This window comes from Aphis gossypii, chromosome X, assembly GCF_020184175.1.
Source record: "Aphis gossypii isolate Hap1 chromosome X, ASM2018417v2, whole genome shotgun sequence".
In the NCBI taxonomy this organism is placed as follows: Eukaryota; Metazoa; Arthropoda; class Insecta; order Hemiptera; family Aphididae; genus Aphis; species Aphis gossypii.
Window position 1 is genome coordinate 18,383,007 of NC_065533.1, and position 26,093 is coordinate 18,409,099.

At 27.1% G+C, this 26,093-nt stretch overlaps 1 protein-coding gene across 2 annotated transcripts in view; it reads right to left on the reverse strand.

Annotated features, from left to right (window-relative positions):
- Positions 1-430: 430 nt before the first annotated feature.
- Positions 431-26,093, reverse strand: part of LOC114128042 (MFS-type transporter SLC18B1-like) — a 33,989-nt gene continuing 8,326 nt past the window's right edge. Inside the window, exons 2-14 of one of the 2 annotated variants that reach the window (XM_027992452.2) lie at positions 16,495-17,055; positions 11,014-11,109; positions 10,438-10,511; positions 8,056-8,203; positions 7,881-7,949; positions 7,687-7,777; positions 7,448-7,602; positions 5,805-5,998; positions 4,161-4,256; positions 2,879-2,953; positions 2,512-2,605; positions 1,232-1,429; positions 431-1,118 (exon numbers count right to left, since the gene is read on the reverse strand). In XM_027992452.2, the coding sequence (XP_027848253.2) occupies positions 1,241-1,429; positions 2,512-2,605; positions 2,879-2,953; positions 4,161-4,256; positions 5,805-5,998; positions 7,448-7,602; positions 7,687-7,777; positions 7,881-7,949; positions 8,056-8,203; positions 10,438-10,511; positions 11,014-11,109; positions 16,495-17,055 (1,842 nt within the window). In that variant the 3' untranslated portion in view covers positions 431-1,118; positions 1,232-1,240. Of the gene's footprint in view, positions 1,119-1,231; positions 1,430-2,511; positions 2,606-2,878; positions 2,954-4,160; positions 4,257-5,804; positions 5,999-7,447; positions 7,603-7,686; positions 7,778-7,880; positions 7,950-8,055; positions 8,204-10,437; positions 10,512-11,013; positions 11,110-16,494; positions 17,059-26,093 lie in introns of both variants that reach the window. The other variant, XM_027992451.2, reaches the window with a different exon arrangement.

Genomic DNA, 26,093 nt, shown 5'->3' on the forward strand with positions numbered 1-26,093 from the left:
GTCGCGAGAAGAAAATATTGAGAACGCCGCCGTGTTATACTTAAATTCATTGAAATATGTACATTGTACACACATCTGATTCTGTGGTTACCGCTCACCTACGTAAAAATAATTTGCTACATGATTTATAACAGGGGTGATTTGCATAATGTTCCCGAGAGCCGAGAGGGGATGAATTAAAACATTTAAAACTGTTAAAACTGTATGTATATAATAATACGAGAACAATAACTAAAGTAATAAAAACCTCCAGAGTATGCGATCCACAATATCCACTCAACATCCCCAACAGATATTCGTCACTGTGTATTGTTATATTAACTGTATGCAGCCAAGTTAAAAACATTCGCATTTTATTCGAAAGTTTTCTGCAACAACTTTAGGGGTTTTAGTAATATATTTAATTCTATCAAGATACAGTACGACTATACTCGATAACGCAATACTGGTGTATTATTACGACGCAGGGCAATCAAATTTTAATCTATACACTTTAATCATACCTTATTATGTATTTATATCTCACGCTGTTGTTGAATTTAACTTATTTCGTAGGTACTTAATATTAAAATTAATTAAAATTATAACAATCAGTAATCTCATATAATATGTATAATAAGTATTACATAATTACATTACAAAGTAATATTATGTATTTATATTTATTTTTACAAACAAAATATTGTTTTATTTGTTGTGATTCATAAAATCAGTCAATTTAAAATACAATATTTAGTATAGCATTAAAATAAACGTGTACTAAAAAAAATACTTAAGTATCTAATTCACATACAATTAGCAATATTATATAGTTTAAAATAATTAATACTAAATCCATAATTGTACATACTATGAAATATATATGTATCAATTGTAAATTGGGCACATGCCCGTATTGTACTGTTTAAAATTAAATTAAAATAAATGTATTTTTCGAAAAAATTTAAAAGTCAAGTATAATTATTTTTTAAGTATAATAATTTATCAACTATAGTTATTTACTAATCAAAATAATAAGGATAGTTTCTAAAAATAAGCTATTATTAATGAATCCTCCTTTTGCCGAAAACGATGAACAGATACAAAATGGAACTTTCGACACAGGTAGAATGGTGTACCTGAAATACAAAATTGTTATTAATAACCTATAGATAAAATATTTTGTTATACTATTTTCTTAAATAGTAATACGTAAAAATAAGTAATAAATATTGCTTAATATACTACTTACAGATTTAATTTACACTTCAGTGGTTTCGGTTTTAGATGAAAAATTTGAAATTAACATTGATCCACCACGATCGTCGTTCAGTGAATTATATCGAGCATGAACAATTTTTGGATCGTTTAGCGGACTTTTGTCCGACATTACTCGTGGACGTTTTTTTTTTTTTTTTACAAGACCAAAAAACCCAATCGTAATTATACCCTAAAAAAAAAAAAAATAATAATAATAAATGCTTAATATATAAATTGTAACCACAATCGTATCGTATAATATTATGCAAGTAATTGAAAATATTTCATTTTTAAGACTGATGTATTATATTTCGTATTCTTCAATAGCTTATGTGTTTATAGAATTATAAAGCAACAAAAAAACACACCCATAATAAGAATAAAAAATGTAAAGCTTTAATGTCATGATGGTATTGTTAATCTTTATTAATCTTCATTATTTTTTTCGTTATGAGTAGAAGAAAAGTTAAGGTTACTTAAGTAAATATTTGCTAATACTTTTGCGTTTAATACGAAAGGTTAAAATACTTTTTACTAATAATAAATTTTGAGACAAATATATAAGAAGATTATACATTTATTCATGCTTGAGCATCTCCAAACTTAATTAAACAGTTATCCAAAATAATTAAACGATAAGTAGAGATTAAAATTAAATAGTGTACCTACCTATTTGATGGAAAAACAATAATTTAAAAGAACACATTATTAATTACAAATTTACAATAAACCAATTATAATTTATTATTTTATAAACGTTAGAATTTTATTGAAATATTTTAAATACTTATTTGAGTTATAATTTTTGATTGCAATGTGTATTAAAAACAATAATATAAGTGAATTGCTCCTTTACAATAAAATTAATAGAACATTCGATATTTTGTAATCGAATTTTCTAAATCGAATCTTCTAAAGGATAGTTATTCAATTATAATTTACGATAAGGAAAACGCTTTCCTCAGGCACCAGTGCACTACGCATGACATAATTATATAATTCATCGGGTAATAATAATAGGTAATTACTAATTATAGTTCAAAACTCCCTTCAGCTATGGCACAGGGTATTTCTAAATACACAAAAATACAATTATAAAATATAATACATGCAGTCATTTTAAATACTAGGTAGGTAAACGTCAATGTTTAAATATTTCGTTTAAAAATAATTTATCTTTAACTTCAATGATATATTAATGTAACATCCTTTTACATAGCATTGAATAAATAATACAATTGTTGACACTGAAATCAGTACTTTTTTTCTTACCACTAGTAAACAAAACAGACCCATTGTAGTCATACATATAGAAAACCCGAAATGTTGTAAAAGAACGCCTCCCAACGATGGACCAGTCATATCACTAAAACGATGAAAAAAACTTGTTAGGTACGTTTTATTTTCTTGAGTACTTTACACAAAAATATATAGTAGCCAATAAAGCTAGAACATGGCTCAATAAGGAGAGAAATATTATTATGCATAGACAATAACACTATTAACACTGTTAAATATACCAACGAAACGTGTATAGTTACAATAACGGATCTTCATAAAACCATGTCTTAACTAATTTTATTTTAAAAATATTTATTATTGAACATAATATAACAATAATAAAATGTTTTATAGGTACCCAAGTGAATAGGCCGACGACCAAAACCCGGCGACAGTTCCAAATGTAGAAACGCTTTCTTGAAATCCATTTTCTCTGAAAACAAACGTGTCCATGAAAATTAAATCATTATTAACTGTATAGTATACCAGTGTACAAATGTATTACTCTGAAACACTGTGATAAGTTTTCTTACGCTATACCTATGAGCACAAGCGAAATAAATGGTCAAGTACACCCGGGTTATCAGCCAAAAACTCACAAAATTCCCCCAAGATATTTATAACAAATAAAATCATTTATGTTATCACACAATCATTTTTTAAATATAAATTATGAGATAAATTTTTTAAAATAGATGAGGATTATTTTTTTTTGTTGGCATCACTATTACAAAATTACCTAACCAGTTCCGACCACATCTATTATACACTAATCAAATCGTAACTATATTTTAATTTAATAATATTAAATTTTTGACAAAAAAAATTTAAATATTTACCTTATGTCAGTGACCAGAGCACTATTTGTTTTCTATCTCTGAATCATTTAAAAATAGAAATGTTGTATTTTTTTGATGGAATTAATCAAAATCAGTCCAGTGTTAAGTTTAATACTAAAGAGAATTGACCTATTTTTCAATTTAACGATAAGAACATTTGTAACTGTATTTTTACAATATTTTAATTGTAATGAAAGTTTATAAGTAAAGATATAAAAAAATTACAATTTAAAAATAGTTTTTATGTCACAGAAAAATTGAAGTATCGTAAAAAAACCTATTTTAAACCCAGATAATGTTTTTAACTTTAAGTTTGTTAATAGGTCAATTCTATCTAATATTAAAGAAAACAACACTATTATACTACTATAGATTGGTTTTGTCGAACGAAAGTTTGCTATATTTCGAGTGGGTCTAAGAGAGAAAACAATTATATATAGTGTACTAATATCTTAATATAATATTATCTCAATTCGTTGTATCATCCATTACCGATTATTTTCTTTTTGATTTAGCCATCACTATTTCCTATCATTCTTACTTGTCATTATAGTTTATTTTATGGTAGATGGGTATGTGGGGTACAATCCCTACACACTCTCTCTGGACAGGTCTCAGTTATTATTAAATAAGTATATAAAAATACATTAAAAACGTGGCACCTAACCTATAGTAATTTCACCACGACTTGGCTGTTTGGCATACCTACATTTGTTCAGAATCCTACCCGCCCACTCAAATAAATTGAGATTACTCATATGACTAAATGAGTAATATATTATGCCTTTATGTTTAACTTACATTGCACTTGATAAGATGAAGTTAAATGCTGGCATCATCGTTAATGACGCAGACACGCCCAAAATCCCAAGTCCAACGAGGTTCAGCCATAAGACACTATAAAGTAAAATATTATTGTTTTAAAAATAATTATATACAATCTAAACATATAACATATGTATAATCTATAACATGTATTACTTACAAAATAGTAGATTATTATAATATTTTATTGTATTTTTTACACAATTATTAAAATATATTATATAAATATTATATATTAATATACATTTTAACTTAACAGTTTTATTGACGATTCCAACTGTATATAATACAAAGATAATCTTATACTAACAGTATGTCTAAGTAATTCGACTATGTACATGATCTGTACAACTTACTATAATATTATTATATTGAGTAAACATATTCAATATTCAATTCTAAATTTTGAAACTATATAGATGTACCATGTTTGTTTTATGTACAGCTTTACATTAAATCACACAGCGAATTTAATTAAAGTTTCAAAGGTTCTAGATGTTTCATAAGTGTTTATTCTAGTCTTCAAATAATATTAGCTTTTTGTTCCATACACAATTGTTTTCTTTTACTTGTGATAAAAACACAAAACTGAAAACATTCACTGTACTATATACACGACAAATCTCTCTCAGCCAAGATAGTTTTGCTACTAAATGGTTGTACTAGTTTTGCCAATTTGTCGTAATAATAATAAATGTGATGTAACAACAAACTAAGAATAAAAAAAAAACAAAGAGGAATATAGATTTATTTTTTTATACTCTTGTATACTCTAGTTTGCGGGAAGAAACCTATAAATTATTAGCTTAGTTATTATTTTTTAAATATCTCATTGAAACTTAAAAAAAAAATATCAGAAGAGTCGCTCTTCTGTTTAAAATAAGTTTTCAGTGTACCTAGTGAAGGAATAGGTCAATGTTATGTATCATGTATGCATAAATAAGTTAATAAAGAAAAAATAATATTATACTCAGATAATGGAAAAAACTTTCAATTCACTATACGAATTATTTTAATTGAATAACAAAAAAATGACTGAAATCGTTAAAAAAATTATTTTTATGTTTGATTATAAAATTTTATTTCAAATGTTTAGTGAAATTGTTATCAACATTTATATATAAAAAAAAAAAAAATTAAAAAAAAATATATTTCAAATTCTTAGTAATAACACAAAAAAAAAGAGTAAAAATATTTTGAAAATTATAGGTATCATGTCTTGAAAATTACAAAATAAATAGTTGTGTGGACTTTTCAATTACCTATTTCTTCATTTTTTAATTACATAATAACTAATAACATAAACCGATTTCATCAAAAACTTGTGTCACGTAAATACTCCCATTTGTTCATATATTATTTTTAGTTTTTAGTTAATTTTATCTTTTATAGTTTATTCAACTATAATGTACAACAACAGTATAAAAATCATTTTATTAATAGTTAAAAGTTTTAAAAATTAATCAAAAGCTCTAAGGTTTATGTGATTATTCATGATTATGTAGGTATAAAGTTGTAGGATGATAAAGGAAAATTAATTATATTTTATTAACTTAGATTGCAAAAAGATATTTTCCGGTTGCCTATACAATGATTGTAGAAATTTATTATTTATCTTACTCTTTATTCACTGGCAACCATGGAAGAGGAGCTAAGATGAATAGCCCGATAGCTGATGAAAACAATCCAACAGCCATCATTGACCAATGGTTATTGTACTTGTCAGCAATATAACCCCAAAATGGACTTGATACTCCGTACAATATTGAACAAAACAGAAATACAAGTCCCACTTCGTCAGTTGATAAGCCCATCTGTGAAATTGAATTACTTTAGTAAACTTTTTATAATAAATCTATAGTTAATCAAATAATTTTTATTGTTCCATAAAAAGTTGGATTCATTTATTTATTATCTCAGAATTTATTCAAGTTAAGTAAGTTATACTTAATAACTTATCTCTTTTTTTTTAATTCGGAAAAAGCTTAAAAAACTTGCTCAAAATAAATAGCAATTCACCAAACTATTGATTTGTCAATTTGTCATTAACTATTATAGAGTGAAATGTATAGTACAATTATATTTGTATTATCGTTGATTATTTGGTTGTTTTGTTGTTTCACACATTTACCGTGGTGTTGGACTCTGCAATAATTTACATGAATATTTTTTGACATTACTGTATTAGAGAGTTAAAATTATCATAATTCTTAGTATGTTTATGTGTATCTTAATTCCTTAACTCAAAATAAAAATGCGTTTAAAAAAATCTCAGACTGGTAGTCTATTTTATGTAACTAATCTGCGTAAATATTTAAAATTGAGCTTTGAATTTCTAATATTTCCTATTATTATTATTTTAGTAGTTATATAGTATGTTTTAAGTTTAAGCAATGTATAATGATTATATTATATATTTATATGAGTTTATAAGCGGGTGGTGCGTGTAATACTACTTTAGATAGGTATAAGTATATAAGTATACATTGTATGTTATTAATAGTTATAGTATATGATATACCTATAGTAGTTATTCTACCTGCCTCCTGTCTAATATTAAAACTTACATAACTATTTTAATATTTAAAATAAATTCATAAACTTTGAACAATTAGGTTCGTATTTAGGGGTAGTCTAGGGTGATAAATTGATCTCAAGTATAAGATCCAAAATCATAAAATATTAGTTTAAAAAAAATTAATGAAGACAAAAACATTGAGACCCTTTCAATAGTTGGTACTATAATGTATAATTTTACTACAAATAATATACATCATATTAGGTCATAATTCGAAATAATAAAATAGGTACTTCACTGTATAGTTTCTATACATATAACTTACTATATAGTATAAGGTATAACAATATATATTTAGAAAAATACTTATACTTTAATAGTGTATAATTTATATGTTATAGGTACGAGACATATAATATTATTATATGAGTTATTGATTATATTATATGAACGTACAATATGTATAAATTATAAATTACAAATTAACTAGAAATAATGAATTCGCTTCGATATAGTTTCATAAAAGTTATTCGTAGTTATTATTAAATATACCTACTATCGCCCTCACTGTGACGAAGTCTTATTCCCGAGACAATAATTGTTTGTTTGACTCGACAAACAAAACAGAAAGTACCTAAATCATGCATGTGGGTTGTAAGTTGACAAAAGTATGAATTTAAAATGCCATTGCTATAATATAACGAAATACAATGACATGTACGGAATAATTGTATTTATATTTTACCTCTCTTAAGTGTGGTTCGAGCGTTGGATCGAGTGACGCCCAAAAGTTGGATGTGACTGTAATGACAGCGCCGACAACAAAAGCTGACGGGATTATGAGTAATTTAATTATACCTTTGGATCGGCTGCCAACAGCTTGCGATGCTTTTACATCATCTATTTTAATAATTCAATATATAAACGCATATTATATGAACTACACTTAGGTAATGTACATAAAAACAAAGGCGAATTGCTTACCTCTAATTGGAGGCATGAGATAAATGTGCAGTGGTACCGTAGCCACCATTAAGAGTCCCACAACGAAAAACGGCATTGCATAACCTCCGACCTTTGTGGAAAAAAAATTTAAATTAATTGAAGTGTGAGAATTCGTTTAAAATAAGTCTTTAATATATAGATAATATCTATAAATTAGAATATTTATTACTTACCGAGGATAACAAGCCTCCTATTGCAGGTCCGACACTCATACCCAAACCGACAAATGTTTCTAGTATACCCTTAGAAAAAAAAATTGTTAAAAAACTGATAGGTAGGTACACAACACTTCATGGTTCATGACATATTTTTCAAAAAATAAAAAATTATAATACGACTAAAACTTACTAAAACGCTACTGACGTTTTCCGGAAATAGTTGAATGACATAAACAAAACTTGATGTAGAAAATGCACTGGCACCGATTGCTTCCAGTCCTCGTACTATAAAGCATAGTACTTTAAATTGGAAGTTATCTTGTATCATTGGTAACAATCTGTAATAAAATGACACCGAAAAAACTATTATTATTGATTATTGACAAGTCCGAGCATTTAAAAATTATAGCAAAAATCTATTATCATTTATTTATAGGTATTGTATGTTCTTCCTCCATTACCTAAACAATGTTTATTTTTTATATTCAATTTTTAATTTTATTAAATACTATTTATATTATCATAAATAGTTTTCTTTTATTATTTTACACATTAGCAACACAATTATTACATTATTTCCATCAATTTCTATCATACATAAAAATAAATACATTTTTAAAAATTTTGGCACGTATAAGTTGTTCCGTAAATTTTATTCCATAGCTTAATATAAGATCCAGCGAGTTGATTTTAACCAAAGTTCAATTAGATGTTAAACATGTTGATAATTTAAAATCTAATATAAATTCATACATGATAATATTATATGGTTTGTGGTTATTATAAATTATTTACATCATATTGTGATATCCTATAAGTGCATTTGTATTATTATCTTCAAACATATTAGGTATAGATTGTGCATCAGAAAGCATTAGACATTGAATTCGTAAATTGGTTCGATAAAATTTAGCAATTATAGGCTAATAAGCTATAGCAGTTATTATGGTACTCAAATAACATTTATAAGTACTTAGTTTAAGGAAAATTGAACATCTTAAATTTCAATAAATTAATAATGGTATAATGTATAAAGTATATGTACTTATTTAAGTTAGTTTCATGTTTCTGTTTTTAGTAATAAAATAAGTTACCTAATCTATATTTTTGCTTTCAAATCGAAGTTTTGATGAAAAACTCAAAAGTTTTGTAAACGTGAGTATATGAAGAATAAAAATAATTTTATTAGCTCACATCCTTGAATGGTAAAATTCAAAACATATAATTTATATTAATTCCTTCAATATGTCGATTTAAAAAAGTGCATACATAGTATTATAATGTACTACTTACGTACCTACAAGCAATAGTCATATTAGTATTGAACTATTATTATAAATAATGATGTGTTATACTATTATACATTTAGAGTGGTTTAAATGTTTAATATCTCCGTAATAATGTAAAAGCTACCTATGTAATATTGTTATGTTGAAGTAGTATTTTAATGAAATGACTTGACCATTTTTATTAAACTTCAAAATACATTTTAAAATAGAATATAGCTACGGGTTTTTTTTTTTTTTTTTGTTCAAAGTACCTATATCACTTACATAATTTCCCGATAAAATGGGCAAATATAAACAATTAAAGTAATATATTAATCTAAAAATTGTAAGAAGTTAAGTGATTTAGCATCCTTACCGACGACATCGGTCCACGGTGCATGTACTTAAATGTATTACAAACGTAATATTGATTTTTAAGGATGGTCTGCACTAGAAGTAATTTTCATCAATCTTACGACAAATATAAATTGTTAGCTAAGTAATGAGTTAGTTGAAATATTTTATTTTGAAATAGAACTACACAAAAAACATTAAAAATACATTTGGGCCACGTGAACTACAATTTATTCCTAATATTTAAAGTTTAAATAACTTAAAACTTCATAATAGTTTGTTTACTTGTTTTTGATAAATTAGAAAACTTGAATTTAAATAGTTTGTCGTAGCAGCATAGACGTTTAGTTTATATAAGTATCTATAATCTAACGCAATTTATAGTGTCTTAAGCTTAACTCTTAAATAGTTACTTTATAATTTGTTTATTATACACGAATATTTAAAATTGATAGACGCTAATTGGTCAAAATATATTATTGACACAATAAAAAAATGGTAGTTATTTAAAAATCGATTCGATATGCCTGTATTTAATAATAAATATCGAGTAAATTTAAATAAATTCTATTCACTCTAAAGATATAAATATTGCTTTTTATTATAACTACTAAATAAAAAAAAATGTTTACAAACATTTCTATACTTCCATTGGTAAATGCTTAAAACTATATGAAATTTAAGATTAATGTATGATTAATTAATTAATAGTCTCGCCAATTTTTGCAATTTGCTTTAGTCGTAAGGAGTTCTTAATATTATTAAATTCAGTATAATATTATAGTATATTATACAGTATATTGTACCTACTCAGTACTATTTATATTTTATCTGTGTTACAACTATGTATAGCCTTGTAAATTATACTATTTAACAAAAATAATATTTTCGAAACAATAAACAAAATAAAAAAATCATAGTATATTTTATGCATCACAATGTGTACTCACCCAAACAGCATATTGCATACTCCGGATATAAACACTCCCGATATAAACAAACATTTTGTACCGAATATGGGCATCTAAAATAAACATTTAAAATTTATAATAGGAATTATGGTATTAATAAAAGTATTTTATATTTATCTTTATTTATAAATACGAATAGCGTGTAAATCAAATAACAGAAAGCGATTTAATTTAAAACAATCGCATTAAAAAAAGGTTAAATATTTTATTGCTATAACAATAAAGTTTTGAAAACCTTGCAGTTTTTTTTTTTAATTATAATAATGAATTTTTCATGGGGGAGTAGGAGTGGAACTTGTAGTATTATTGTTTATTTATCAATCTGTCAATCCGTTTCATGTTAAAGTTATAAAAAAAATATTGTTAGTATTAATAAATATTTTGCAATTTTTAAGCATTATTGTTAAAATAAAACAGTAGGTACATATTATAATATAATTATTATATATAATAAAATGTCACTTAAATCTAGAGTAGGAAAAAGTCTTGGTGGTGACACTTTATCAAACATTATCAATATCAAGTATATTTATGTATAAAAAAATTTGTACTTACTATCGATCCCATTGCTGGAGAGAGTAAAAACATTATCAAAGCAAAAAAACTAAAAACAAGACCTGCTTCAGAAACTGTCATATCTTTCTTTTCAGCCTGAAAAAAAATAATATTGTATGTTTATCACATTTGCATATTATACACATTTTATTGGACATTCAGTAAAATAATCATTACCTACCAAACACTTCTGTTTACACACCTAAGCTGTATTATTATATTTAATATTTTAATCACACGATTGCGGTCTTACAAATGAATAAATCCGAATTGTGCTTGAATTAATAAAATGCTTGATATAATCTAATATCATCTATTATAGGTATTAGATAATATTATATTACAATAGTCACATTTGTACTTAAAAAAATATTTATAAAATATCAGTGCGGTTTGGACAAGGACTGGTTGAAAATCATATAAACAATTACCATTAAACTTTAATACTTAGGCTACTTTAGGATATTGTTTTAAATATATTTTTTTTTAATAGAAATGTAACATTATAATATTTTGTACGCGTATTTGTACTTCCTATTATGTCTTGTTCAATAGCACTACAATATTAATCAGCGGTTAGGATCAGGCCCATCCCCATTAACAACTATACCCCTTTAGAAGATTGGTGAGTTGGCGGTCACGTTAAAGTTATTTATATATTAGCTTTACCTGTTGTAAAATAGTCGGACGTCATGAGTTTGGGATGACTCTTTTGTATTCGTGGATATATTGTATTTATACTACTATTTACTCTGTCGCCTACCACCTATATTATAGGTTATCAATACATACTCTTTCATGTGTAATATACACAAATATTTATACATACTACCCTCGTACGTACACATACTGCATTATGAAAATAGTATTTAGTAATAATATAATATTGTCTGCACTACTTAATCTACTTACAAATTTGATATTATTTACATTATTACAAACGTAGGTGGGTAAGTCGGAAGAAGCAATGCGAAAGCGGTCCCCTCCCGGTCGTCGATTTAACCTCCCCCCTCCCCCAAGTCTAGATTTCAGAGAACAGTATAAATTATTCAATTTTTTAATTCAACGGATCAAACTATAATTGTTGTCAATAAAAACGCAAACGAATTAGTATCGACACACCGTAGAATGTGATGTGAAAAGATGAAATTTGTATAGAATAATTTATTATTGAAATATTTTTTAAAAATTAACTGTACGTAAAAAATAACAGTATAAATAATAGAGGAAAGTTTAAAGTGACTATTACTAATATTTTTTGAATTGCAATAAAATAACTAAAAGTAAATATACATAATAATAAATCACCCTAAAATATTCCATTCTTAAAATGTTACCACCCGGAGTCAAAGCTACCCCACTCCCCTGCCATCTAAATACATTGCAAAATTGACGTCATATTTATATGTATATATATTAATAAATTCATGGTCATTATTGTTGTGAATTTTTAAACTACCCCTAATCTCTATAGTTTAAGCTAGGTTTAAACTTTAAACGTACCTAGAATGGTAAATATTACTAAACAATATTAATTCACATCATAGGTACATGGCTACATCAGTAGGTAAGTCATGAAATAGAATGGGTGGTTAATCTATAATATACATATAGGTACACATAGGGCCTGATTTAAGCTAATCAAATGGACTGCAGTCTATTGACCATCATACATACTTACATTTTAACTTTCCCACAGTTTTATAATTATTTAACGATAAATATACAAAAATTTATTTTATTTAAATTTACGAATATTAAAAATTATATTATATGGACATTTATTTTTCTATTTAAAACTTATTTTTCGTAAAAAAAATGATAAATATTTTTGCAATTTAATGCGTTATTGTTTAAACGTATCCAATATGAGTTTAAATAAAGTGGTGTTTTAGTTGTTTCAGTTCAATCAAGTGGTTTTTCGTACCGTTCGTGATTGATAGCCGTACGCATTCGATAATTTCTATCTTTCGAAGCGTTTCTAAAATATATACGTACATGGATCGGGAATTATATACGTAAAAGTTCATAGTTATATTATACGGTCGTCGGTCAACAACGTAGTCAACTGTGTCGAATCCAATTAACGATAATATCAATCACCGTTATTACGTCGGATGTAGCGCAACGAAAAGTAAATGTTTACACTTAACTTACTAAGTAAAACGTTTTAGTCAAGATACTACATAAGCTAAAGTATTTGTTAATACTTATTATTATTTTTTTTTTTAAATACTTATTATTATTTATAGCCATTTAGCGAACAGTGTTAACGAATTGACGTTTTACACGCATTTAAAATTGAAAGAATTATTTAATAATCAAAAAATGTATTGTACAGTTTATTTATTTGGTCCCCACAGTATATTCCACCCAAGGACTATCACTATCAAATAGTTAAATCCACCTTTGGCGTACACCTATCGTAATTTTAAACTAAACGAGTAATGACATGCTGTGTTTGTTCCTATATATAGGGTAACGGATAATAACGTATTACTATAGTTTCCACATATTTGCATTTATATTATATTTTATTAACATCGGCTCTAGTGATTTATTTTTCCTTGATACCGGTACTGTAATAAGTAAACGTGAGCCAAAAATCGGCTAAATCGATTAGTTAATGTCACGTGAAATCTCGGCCGTCGGGCAATACGTTTTTTTACATTATTGTACAGTTGTTTACATTATACTATATGTCTATACGACTATAGAATATATATGTATATAGTATATTATTATGTAGATACCTACCCATGGATACTAACGAAACGGTAAGCTGTATTATACGTTTTAGAACGCTAAAAGAGGATAGATATCGTTCCGTGTAGTCCGTGTACACATAAACCCATCACGAAATCCCATAAAACTGTAAATGTAGGTAACTTTAATGTATTGCGCAGTATATATAAATAATAATACGGTTGTGCTTTGTGCAGGATTTTAAGGGTTGACGGTGGTCAACGAGTGAACGTGGGTATATGTATACAGCAGACCGCAAAGACAATAGTAAACCCGCGTCTTTCTGACGTGAGACCTGTAGAGCCAACAACCACGATAACGACGTGGTAGCGTTTTATATTAAATAATACGGACGCACGAACGTCTGCCGACGTGAGTATATTATACTTATTATAAGACTAGGTTACATATTATTAATATAATATTACGATTTAAATGACTAAGTTTTAGAACCCGCGGAAATTGAATGCGACAACAACATCGGAAATGGGTGTACACATATTAAAAAACTTTTGAAACGTATTTAAATACATTTTCTAATAAGTATTTAAATATAGTTACATTTGACAAATGCGTATTTAAATAATGTTTACTTATCATTGAGAGCTCTTCGGAATAGGAATGTTTGCGGATTTTTTTTTTTTAATATAATGATTAAATTTATTAATGAGAAACAAAAGTACCTATTAAGTAGCATATACGTACAAATTACCATACAGAATTGCGCATACAAGTATAGGTATTTTGACTTTTATTTTTAGTACTTTTGAATACAAAACCATAAAAAAGTATTTTGATTACATTTTAAATACTTTTTTTTTAAACGTAGGCGTCAGAATATACGAAATGCAAGAAAAACTCAGGGAATCATACTGCATTACTGCTGTACTTATAGTATATTTTGAGCACATTTTATCATTAAATAGGTAAACTGTAAAAGATGAATTGCTTTTGAATGAAGTGATGAATGCATTGCGTTAATTAACATGATTTTGAGCGAAATTTCTGTGTATAGTTTAAACAATTAACTACCTACGAATGCCACACCCACATAATATGTAGTTACGTCTTACAAACGTATACAACATAACAAATTGACATTTAGTAGAACCGTTTTTGTGTTGTTAGCTATAGTATTAGAGTAAATTGACCTATGATAAAACTAAAAGGTACAAAAATTATCTGTTATCTCTCGTCGATAATTTATGATATTTTAATTTTCAAACGAGTTATAAGTACCTATTTAAAATACTAATACTTTAAAATGCTCATAAATAGCTTAAAATTTAAAATATCGTAAATAATCGACGATAGATAACAAATAATTGCTGTACCTTTCAGTTTTATCATAGGTCAATTTAATCTAATACTAAAGCTAACCACACAAAATCGGTGCCATTTTGATATATTCGATGGTTGTAAAACGGAGATAACATGTGTGGGTTGCGGATATACGTATAGGAACATCTTAAGTATGTTTGAGACTAACATTACTTTAAAATATTATGTAGTACTCCGGTACTCGTACTATATTAGATACACAATTCAAGATTTAATAAATGATTCATTTTTAGAACTGCAAAGAAATAACTTAACTTAGGTATCATATTTTCATAAGTTTTGCGTCATTATGTGATAATTTTTCGTAGTAGGTACCTACATTAATTGAAAATATACAAAAATCAAAAAATTGCCTCTTACAAATACAAATAAGATAATATTTTTATATATTTTTAGATAGGTACGTATGAGTGAAATCTTAAGATCAAAAAGTTGTTAAAAAAAAAGTATGATAATAATAACAAATACGTTATCATTGTTAAACTATACTAACTCCCTAGCTCCATTCAGAATCAAAAAAGGAATTTAAAATTTAAATACAATATATATATTTAATTAGGAAAGGAAAGATTAAAGAGAATTCTAACTACCTATTAAAGTGCCCTATACAGTATTATATGGGATTTGTTTTATGCCGATGAAATAAAACTGATATACCTTCAGCAACAAAACTTTTCAAAATTTGTCTCACTTAAAATGGCCCATTATTTTAATCACACACTCGACCGAGTTGTATCATAAGCATAACCATTAGTCAACATTACCGGCAGCGTTATCAATTGACATTCAAGTATAGTTACCGCCTGCCGAACTATTAAGTATATACTTGTCGATGTGCAACACGTTCTTTCGATCTTTCAAACCCAGTGGCTCTCGATACTTATACTGCAATACTTGTAATCCTATTCAGTTAAGGAATAGTTGGTTGGCAAGAGCCCTATGCAAGAGCCAGTTTTGTGACTGGGTTGTTAAACTGTTATGAAAAAGTTTTATGAGTTCTATTTTACATGTCTTAGAAACGTATGACATGCGTTCGAACTTCGAAGTAACTGTGGAACACGATATAACAATGTATACCTTACATTTATTAAATGTCTGAAATATTAATAAAATAATACAGTCGATATACTATCATCCAAGGTTAAGTTAAGTTAGCCACTGCGACTTTCCCAAGAGATAATCGTCGATTTCATTCACTGCAGTTGAAATTCTACACGTGCACACATTGTCTAGGTGCCGAGTACCCAAACTACAACCCTTGACCCCCTTGCCACAAAAGCCCTGTACCCACCTATATGTGCGAGTGTACTGCACTTTTGCAAACTATATGTTATTCGTTTAAAATGTGTACATTAGGCTGCAGGTATCTAGTATCAGTGTAAAATATATATGTACCTCTTTCGGAAAGGTCGGTGCCATGACGGACATGGAGCAAAACCCAAGAAAGTCGACCAGCGCAAGGGAACCGAGCGCCATGTACTGTTTGATGGTAAACCCAAAGTACCGGCGAGCGCCTTTGTCGCGGTCGTCCAGTTCACCGCTTCCGCCGCTGCCTCCACCGCCACCACCAAGGTCAAACGGCACGGGGCTGCGCGAAAAACGGCACAGTTCGCAGTAAGCGTTCCGTTCCATGGACAGTGACATGCTGCGGGCGTTATGAAATTTTTTCGGATAATCGATGCGGAACTTTTCGATGCCGCTTCCGCTTCCGCCGCCCCCAGCGCCGCCATTTCGAATGCCATTGATGAGAGCTTTACCGGCTGTCGCCTCGGACGGTCCAGCAAACGACGTTGAAACGAAATTGTTATCGTCGTAGTCATCATCGTGGTTGGACCGGTTGGTTCGTATGTGCTCGTCATCGTCCGCACTACCATCCTCTTCGTCCATGCTCACCCCCGCGGTGTTTATATTGTTGTTGGACTCCAGACCACATGGTAAGTTTGTCAGGCTCTGGAACTGCTTGTGCGTGAAAAGCAAACAAAAAAAAAAGTTTTAAAACCTTCCATTTTTAGTGGCTAAAGTTTTGGGAGTTATGGGAGAAAGGAAGTCGGCAGAAGGTGGAAATCTGCGCCTTCTTTTTATAAGTAACATGTTCCGTCTTATTTGATCATATAAGAATATGTGGAGTCCGAGGTCAAAATAATATAATATAAACCTTTACACAATATAACATAAAGAAATTAAAAAAATAATATATATTATATAATATACCTATCATTAAAAATGTATTTTTATTAATGAATAATGTTTATATTATATTTGTGTCTTGTGAATGCCACTGAATTGTATTTTGTTCCGGAAATTATGTATAAATCATTGTGCATTGTAAAATCTGATAATAAGTAGGTACGTATTATTATTGTGACAATGATCAGTTATTATGTACATGATGCATTAACATATAAATATGTGTGTGTTTAGCTACTGTTTATATAAATTATCAAATTACAAATTACAATGAAATTTGAAAATGTATTATAATTGTTGTGTTTATAATGTATATTATATTATAGATGATTATAATACAAAATGCAAATATTGTTTAATATTTCCAGTATAACTATTAAATAATACACAAGTAACAAAGCTATTAAAGGTATTTAAATTATAGGTTAGGTATTGTCCAACTGGACAGAAAGTAAAAAAAACATGAATGGTTTTGAATCTCGAGAATGATATTTTATAACTTATTTTATGCAGCTATCAAGTAGAATCAAGTATCAATGTAAGTAATTATTTGGTAGTTGATCTATTCCTAAGGGACCTGGGTAGACCTCTCACTTGTTTTTAAAAGCATATTATATTGTATACTTTATATAAAGTAATTAAGTACTTAAGACTTAAGTGATAACAAAATGGCAAAATTATTTGAATAAGTAAAAGTGATAGCCTGCAATATTAGAAAGATTTCTTTTTTTCAAACAAATTAGTTTCTATATTATAATCTACTGGATAAGTATTTCTGGATTTTTGGTAAAATACCCATTACCCACTTATAAATGTAGCTTAGAGCAAAAAATTTAAATAAAATTTCTCAAGTAGTACAAAATAATATATTTGTTAAGTTTATTCAAAAATTCCAATATCTAATAAATATCCAATAACTAGATTATTGTGAAAAAATGGGATAATTAATAATTATGCTTGGTGGATCTCTCTGTACATAGTTATCTAAAATTTAAATTATTACTTAACTGTTTTAAAATAAAAGTACCAATTGTTCATATTTATTTTTCACACAATAGAAAAACTTAAACAGGTACCTATTTTTTACAATTGTATGTGAAGAAACGTAATGAGTTTACAAGTATATATTTTTATACTAAAATAACAAAACCTAAGATTTTTGACCCCATTCCCCGAAATAGATTCATAAGTACGTCACTGATGTCTGGTAGATACGTAAATAAATATAAATACCTATGTGTATTATATGAATTTAACAAAAATGTAAAATTTCTCTCATTTTAGTCATGAACTAAATTTAGGATTAAACAACATTTTAAATATATAAATTAAAATACTTTTAGGTACTTAAACTATATACATATTTAAACAAAAAGTAACTAGTACCTATAATACACTTCCCATTAAAAAATTAATTATATATTTTAAAACTTAGATTTACCAGTTAATAACGACGAAATCTTTCTTATTCAGTTTTCAGTTTTACAATTTATACATACTCTTAAGTTATTGTTAATCTGGTTGATTTAAAATAAATTATGTAACCAAGTAGTTACACTACTTACGAAAAGTTTCTACAATATATACATAGAGCACAAAATATATTACTTTCTTTAATAAAATCTCAAATATACACATGAGTTTCGAACTTTACCTATTACCTAATCGTTTTAATTAAAACAGAGCACGGATTCAAAGATACTATTATAGTATAAGTTGATACTAATTATCAACTTCGGAAGCCGTTTCTTGGGATCAGCGGCCTCGTGCTATTACAATATGGTATATTATGCTGCAGGGTGGTGTTGTACTGGTGATACTTTCTACAATAATAATTTAGCAGTTAATTAAAATAGATACATAATTTCATATTTTTGGCCTTATTGTTACCTATTTACTACATACAGGAAACCATTAGGGGTTACATAATATAACCTAGGAAAACTACCTCCTTTCTGTTCGGAACAGAAATAGTACCTACTAGTATGCTTCACAGTCTGAAGTTCAAGCACTTCAAGCATCTAACGTGATTATATTGACATATTTTATAATTGTAATATTATATTAGTTTACTCTACGATGAACACATACAATATACGGTTTGATTAAAAACGGAAACCCTATTCAAATACAGTATAAAAGGTCCGAGAAAAGTGCATGCACTTCTACGAATGAATGAAAGAAAAAATTGAAAGATCAGCTGCAAATTTGAAACGTAGTTTGTAATCTAAAAATGTACTAGGTAAATTAAACCTAGGTAAAATACAATTTTATTTAGCTTGCATTTTTTTTTAATTAAATAATTTAAAATTTTTAGTTCTCGAAATTTCTAGCGTACCTATATACCTACTATATATTTTGGAATAATAAAAATACCTAGCTACTTTGATAATCGCTCAAAAATAGAAATCCACCTCGTTGTAATCACGTTTACAGTTTTATCTATATTCTGTCGATAGGTATGTTAATCATATATTAGTATTATTACGTGTTATATGTATATTGATACATTTTTTATAAATGTATACAACTATCAACTATGAATAAAATTCCATTGAAAACGTTTACTATATCAATATTAGTTAATCAGTCAATACATTTTGGACGTAATTTTTAGCGTTGTTTTAACATTTAACAGTTCAATAACGAAAATGTATTTAAAATATAAAACGATATACGGAGTGAACAAACACGTCCAATTCTAGATACGCATATATAATATATACATGACAATAATATAGGCAATAACAATTTTGTTGGGGTTAAATATATAATATAATAGTAATGAAACACATGCATATTTATTTATAGCTCGCTTATGAATCCCATGGTGGGCTGTTTTTCGATTTTTTATGACATGACTTCTTAACTTGTTTTATTATATTATATATTGTGTACATACTGTACATACGTATGGAGCATATCGATGTACCGTATACGCACAAGTCACACGTACGCCTATATTCTAAGTCTTTATCTATACACTTCCATGAAAAAATCGTTAGATAAATATCCATAAACCATAAATTCCTAAGTCGATCGCAGTGCACGCTATTGCATTTAAATCTGTATTTATACAAGCGTGTACTGATTCAATACGAGTGTTGTGTTTACGTACGTACAGTATATTATATTATATTTTATTACTATAAGAAAAATATTCAAATAATATCTACACGAATAAGAACTACGATACAATAGTTTTACTAGTTTTAGCTTTTGAGATGTCATAGTAGCCACTGAAGTATGTGGGTTAATGTACCTATAATACAACAGCAACCAATATTATTTTATGAAATGCAGTTATAATAATAACTGATATATTTATCGCTCCGTTAAGAATCCAAGACATTCACCTGTTTTGGATTTCAAAACATAATTGTTTTAAAATATTCAGAATATAATAAATAGGTAATAATAAAATTATAATTAATATTATATTAATTATCTTTTCCGTCAATAACACAATAGAAGTTAACATGATATCATAATTGTTAGTAATAAGAAATCGAGTACAAAAAATAATTAGCTCTCATTCACATTCACAATTAAAATCATCCGGATGGACTAAATTAACCGTAACATAAATATAATATACATAGGTACATGACTTTTCAGTTCGCTGAAAATAAATAAAAAAAAAAACAATTATAATATAATATATAGTTACCTACTCGAGAATAGAATTTAACAAACGTTATGCTCTCTGGAATTATCTGCAACGTTCTTTGATTTAATCATGGATAATTGTGGATTATATGTATATATTATATAATATATTTTCTACATCTCACAAGTATGTTTTTGTCAGATAAATACAGTATAGTGGTCGTGAATAATAAGCCGTTCGTGTTTAACAAAAACAAAAATCCATGTATCTAGGTATAATATACATAAACTTAATCGCCATACCAGTATGTACCTACCAGTCATCCTATACGGCTCTGCCCGAGTCGTAATGTTCTTATTCGTGTATGTTTTGTACACTGTACACGTTATTTCACAACACACTTATAAATTATAAGTCTTATATACACGATATTATTAATATATTACTCTGGTATAATGACTGATACGTATTACATTACATGCACACACACACACACGTGAAAGTTTTTCTTTGTATCTTTGTGAGTTGAGATGTAGGTCGGTACTTCTAATAACAATATATATATAAATTATATGAATAAATGGAATATTCGGATGTTATTAATTATTATAATATATCCACAAGTCTGCACAAGTTATTTACCTAATGGCAATAAATTAACCGTACTTATACATCGTATATACATTCAGCCCTATACAGAATTCGATCACAGACCTCCTTTGTGATCCTTGGATCCCCGGTCGATCGGTCACAAGAATTCCTACAATACCCGCAGCCCCATATCCCTATAAATTCGTTGAAAAATTACATTTATCGAGAAAAAATTCAAAGGGATTAATAAAATATCATATTTTTTTTGCTTTTAACAGACAACAATAAAGTTATAACTACTAAAAAAAAGTTAGCTATAATTATGTACAAACGTGATTAACTAGAAATAACCTAAATTATTTAATGTATACATCATAGGTATACGCGTTGTAGAAAAAGTATATATATATATTTATAATACTACGGAATTCATAATAATACTCATAATATATCGAATAACAATAAAATCATATTGGTTTTTAATTTTTTTTTTTTTTTTTGTGGGGTTTCAGCTTGTAGATATTACGTCAAATTGCATACGGTGTAGTACGCGTGTCGAACATGTCGTGTGTTAATACGTGTATTTTTTTTTTTTTTTAATCGATTTGAAATCTAATTTCGAATAAACTCATTTCGCGAAGGTCGTCTCAAAAAAGTTAAGAATTATTTTTTTTGCGATGAAACATTCGACGATAATAAAAATACGTACTTGCAGTTATTTTTGTAGCTGCCGTTGTTTATAATACTATTTATTACTGTATATATGCACGAAAAAGATTGAAGATAATGTGATGTTTTTAATACTATTTATCGTACACATTAGTTCGTCATAAGATGAAGTATACAAATACGTATTTAACGAATTTTTTTTTTCACGTGAAAAAATAAGATTTGTGTCTGTCCAACAAAATGCATAGTATTTTACACCAAAATGCAATCATCGTTATTATTAAATAATAAACGCTATTTTTGAAAAATAATTTGAAAAATTTAAAGTTTAAAGTACTAATTATATTACATTTAATCCTATAGAATACTGAATTTAAGCTCTTTTATGACAAAATGTCCATAAAACGTAATAAATATTATAGGTAAATTAGATATATTACCTATATATTCTTTTTTTTCACACAATATTCAACAGTTCAACACATTAGAAGTTAATATAGGTAGTTAATTAAGTTTGCACAAAAAAAAAAAAAAATAGTTAGATTATTAGATTAGATTAAAATTCATGATGTCTAAAAAATAATGTTCGAATAATTTTTTATGTACCTATTTTAATTCAAATAAATATTCTCAATACTTTCAAGACAAGGTATTCTGTAACTTGTTCGTTTATTCAAAAAAGTGTTTGAATTTATAAATGCAAAAAAAAAGTAGCCTTTACAATACTGATGTTTGGTGTAGCATGCTCATTGCTCCTAATTGAAGTTTAAATATATAATAATATTATTGCTATCATCGTTATGTTGCCATTCCCACAAACCATAATTATTAACTAATAACCGTGTTCAAATGGTATGCGTATGTTGGACCGATACATAGATATTAATATGGTCGCATTTAAAAATTAAAATACAACATCACGGATTTAATATTTTTCTAAACATTGCATCGGGTGGCATTCTATTTTATGTTTACCTTTTGAAATACAGTTAATATGATGTGTAAATATAGACAATAAGTCAACAAATGGATTACTTAAATAAAGAGATTTTCGAAAAATAATTTATTTTTTATTTTGTTGTAGGCAGATATGGAGCAAGCATTGATTGTTTTTTTTTTTTTTGTTACACAATAATATTTTATACGTTCTATTTATAACTGTCAAATCAGTGATACCTATGTTTTTAGTTTTTACGCATCAAAAATATTATTCGAGCGATAAGGTAGAGATTATTCATGCTACATGTACTAATCATTATAATTTTGAAGTACCATATTATTTAGTAATTTAATATTTTTCATGGAGAGGTACTTGAAGGCTAATATATTTATTAGGTAATTATTCATTTATACGTACCTAGTTTTATTATTTTTATTTGTTTATTTTTTCTTTTCTTTTTTTCACTTATAGATTAAATTAATGAAACTCGGTTTTATCTGAAAATAAGTATTATTTTTTAATGCTCAAATAAATATTTAATGAAACTTAAATAAATAGTATATATTTCGGTTTGTGATCAGTGATCACATTCGCAGATGTTACGTCTTATTAGTTATTACCTCTATAATATTTTATCTAAATTTCAACTATTTATTATTATTTTTTTATTAACCACTAATATTGACATACAATTCGGAATAAGTAAATATTTTTAAATAATTTATATTAAATAGTGGCTAAATAGTTTAAGTAGAATAATATCGTAGTTATAGTGTTATGTTTATCGAACATTTTTTATATAATCCACTCTTGGAATGTATTTTGTATTTTATAACCATGTAAACTGTTAAAATTAAACAAACATAAATATATAATACAATATTTATTAGGGTCATGCAATATTTTTTTATTTTTTAAAACATTAAGTAAATCCCATATTGAGTAAACCATAAATTAAAAATGTAAATACTAAAAACGTTGGGCAATGGGCAATATAGAGTCATTATTCCTTGCCTAGTAAATTTATATGGTTACACAATAAAAAAATATTAATAAGATTATTTTTATTGTAATAATAGTATAACGATTGTATAATATATGGTTATGAATAGTTAAGACTTATATTACAACAGTTTATGTTTAACCTGTATCTTTCCTAACTTCCAATAAGTATTTTTTTTTCTAATTTATTTTAGATATTATTAAACTGATATATTATTAACATTCGGTACATAAAAAATAAAAAAAACTAATATAACACGTATGACATCTTAATAAAATGATTTTATATCGGACGATATTTTATGTTAGGAAATTTAAAGTAGGTAAACATAATATGACACGCATAAATTATAATATATCAGTAATTGTGCTTTCGAGATTTGTAAGTTTGTAAGTATTTTCCCTATTGTTGTCGTCACGTTTTAAGTATTAAGGTAGTCATAATAAAACCAGTAATAAGTTAATCCGAAATTCACCTTTTGGCTGCATACATTAGCGTTAATCAAATAAAATGTAAATTCGTAAAGATTAAATTAGATGATCTAACGTGTACGACATTAAGACATAAGTACTTTTTTTACCGTGGCCCTCGTGTATTTTAAACATTGAGCCCAGCTAGGGCATTACCGCGGGTTTGTGATTAAGTTGACTGTATAGATAACTGTAATCAAATCAATGAAGTGATTTACGTACTTTAAGAAGATAACGTTCAATGAAATTGCACAGCGCCAACAATAATTCGTACATGAAGCCGTATGAAATTAAAATTATAAATTACATTGGCTCGAGTACCTGTTCGTAATTGTTCTATTTACTGCAGCAACTTGAATGAAACCAATTAAAACACTAATTATACCGTATAAATACGCATAAAAATATCGTAAGTAGCTAGGCAGGCGCCTGCGGTATAGAACAAGAATATCGACTAGGTAATAGAAACAATAAAACTCTGCTTCTTCTTCATGTCAGCTCACCACTAAGTATTATATAATAATATATTATTTAAAAATAAAACAAAACCGACAAACTACTGCCGTAATAATAAATGTACACGAGAGAACTTCTCAATCATAAGCTGTATTAAATTTCCAGAGGTACGAAAGTCTTACGGCTTCTGCTGGAACGTATTCGTAAACCGAGAACTTTTGAACGAAAATGTAGAAATGGATATTACGTTGGTATTAAAATATATTATAAAAAGTATTATACAAGCATATCGAGATAAATCGATTGAACGTTTTTCTATTATTATTATCAAGGTTGGAACGTATAATTATACCCGAACGTATTTAATACGTCCTATTCATAATATAATTTGATTTTTTTTTTTATTTTAATTAAAAAATAGCATCTATTGTCGTAAAGGAATTTCTACTGTCTATATTATGTGTTGATATGGATTGTATAGTTGATACGAATATAAAGAAGAGGCCGATATTTTTGAAATTGCTGGCTTTAAAAACCGACACATAACTCCTGTAGCGTTTTTTTTGGTCTTTGACTAAAAATAATAAGCATCGAGATCTAGCAAATGTAGCAGAGAAACTATTGAATCTTCCAGCATCCATAGAACAATTTTTGGCAAAAATATTTTCTAATTTCAAAAACTAATATTTAATTTCTAATTGCTAATTGTTCATACAACGAAAAATTACTAAATGATAAATTGCAGATATTTGATAACAACATAATTAAGTTTGTGAATCAGTGTAAACGAACAGATATTACCGTTTTCAGTTGTTCATTATTATTATTATAATTATTATTTATTTATTGCCGTCAACCATTTAACATATTAATTGATATGCATTTTTAACTTGCATGCTTGTGAGATAACAATATTTATATTAGCGTTTAACGTTTAAAATATAATTTGTTAATGCAGTGATTGTGATGACTATAGTTAATATAGTTTATTTGTTTAAAGAATTTATAATTGCATATTAATATTTAATATAATTATGAGTAGGTATTGAGTATAATAATAATATAAAT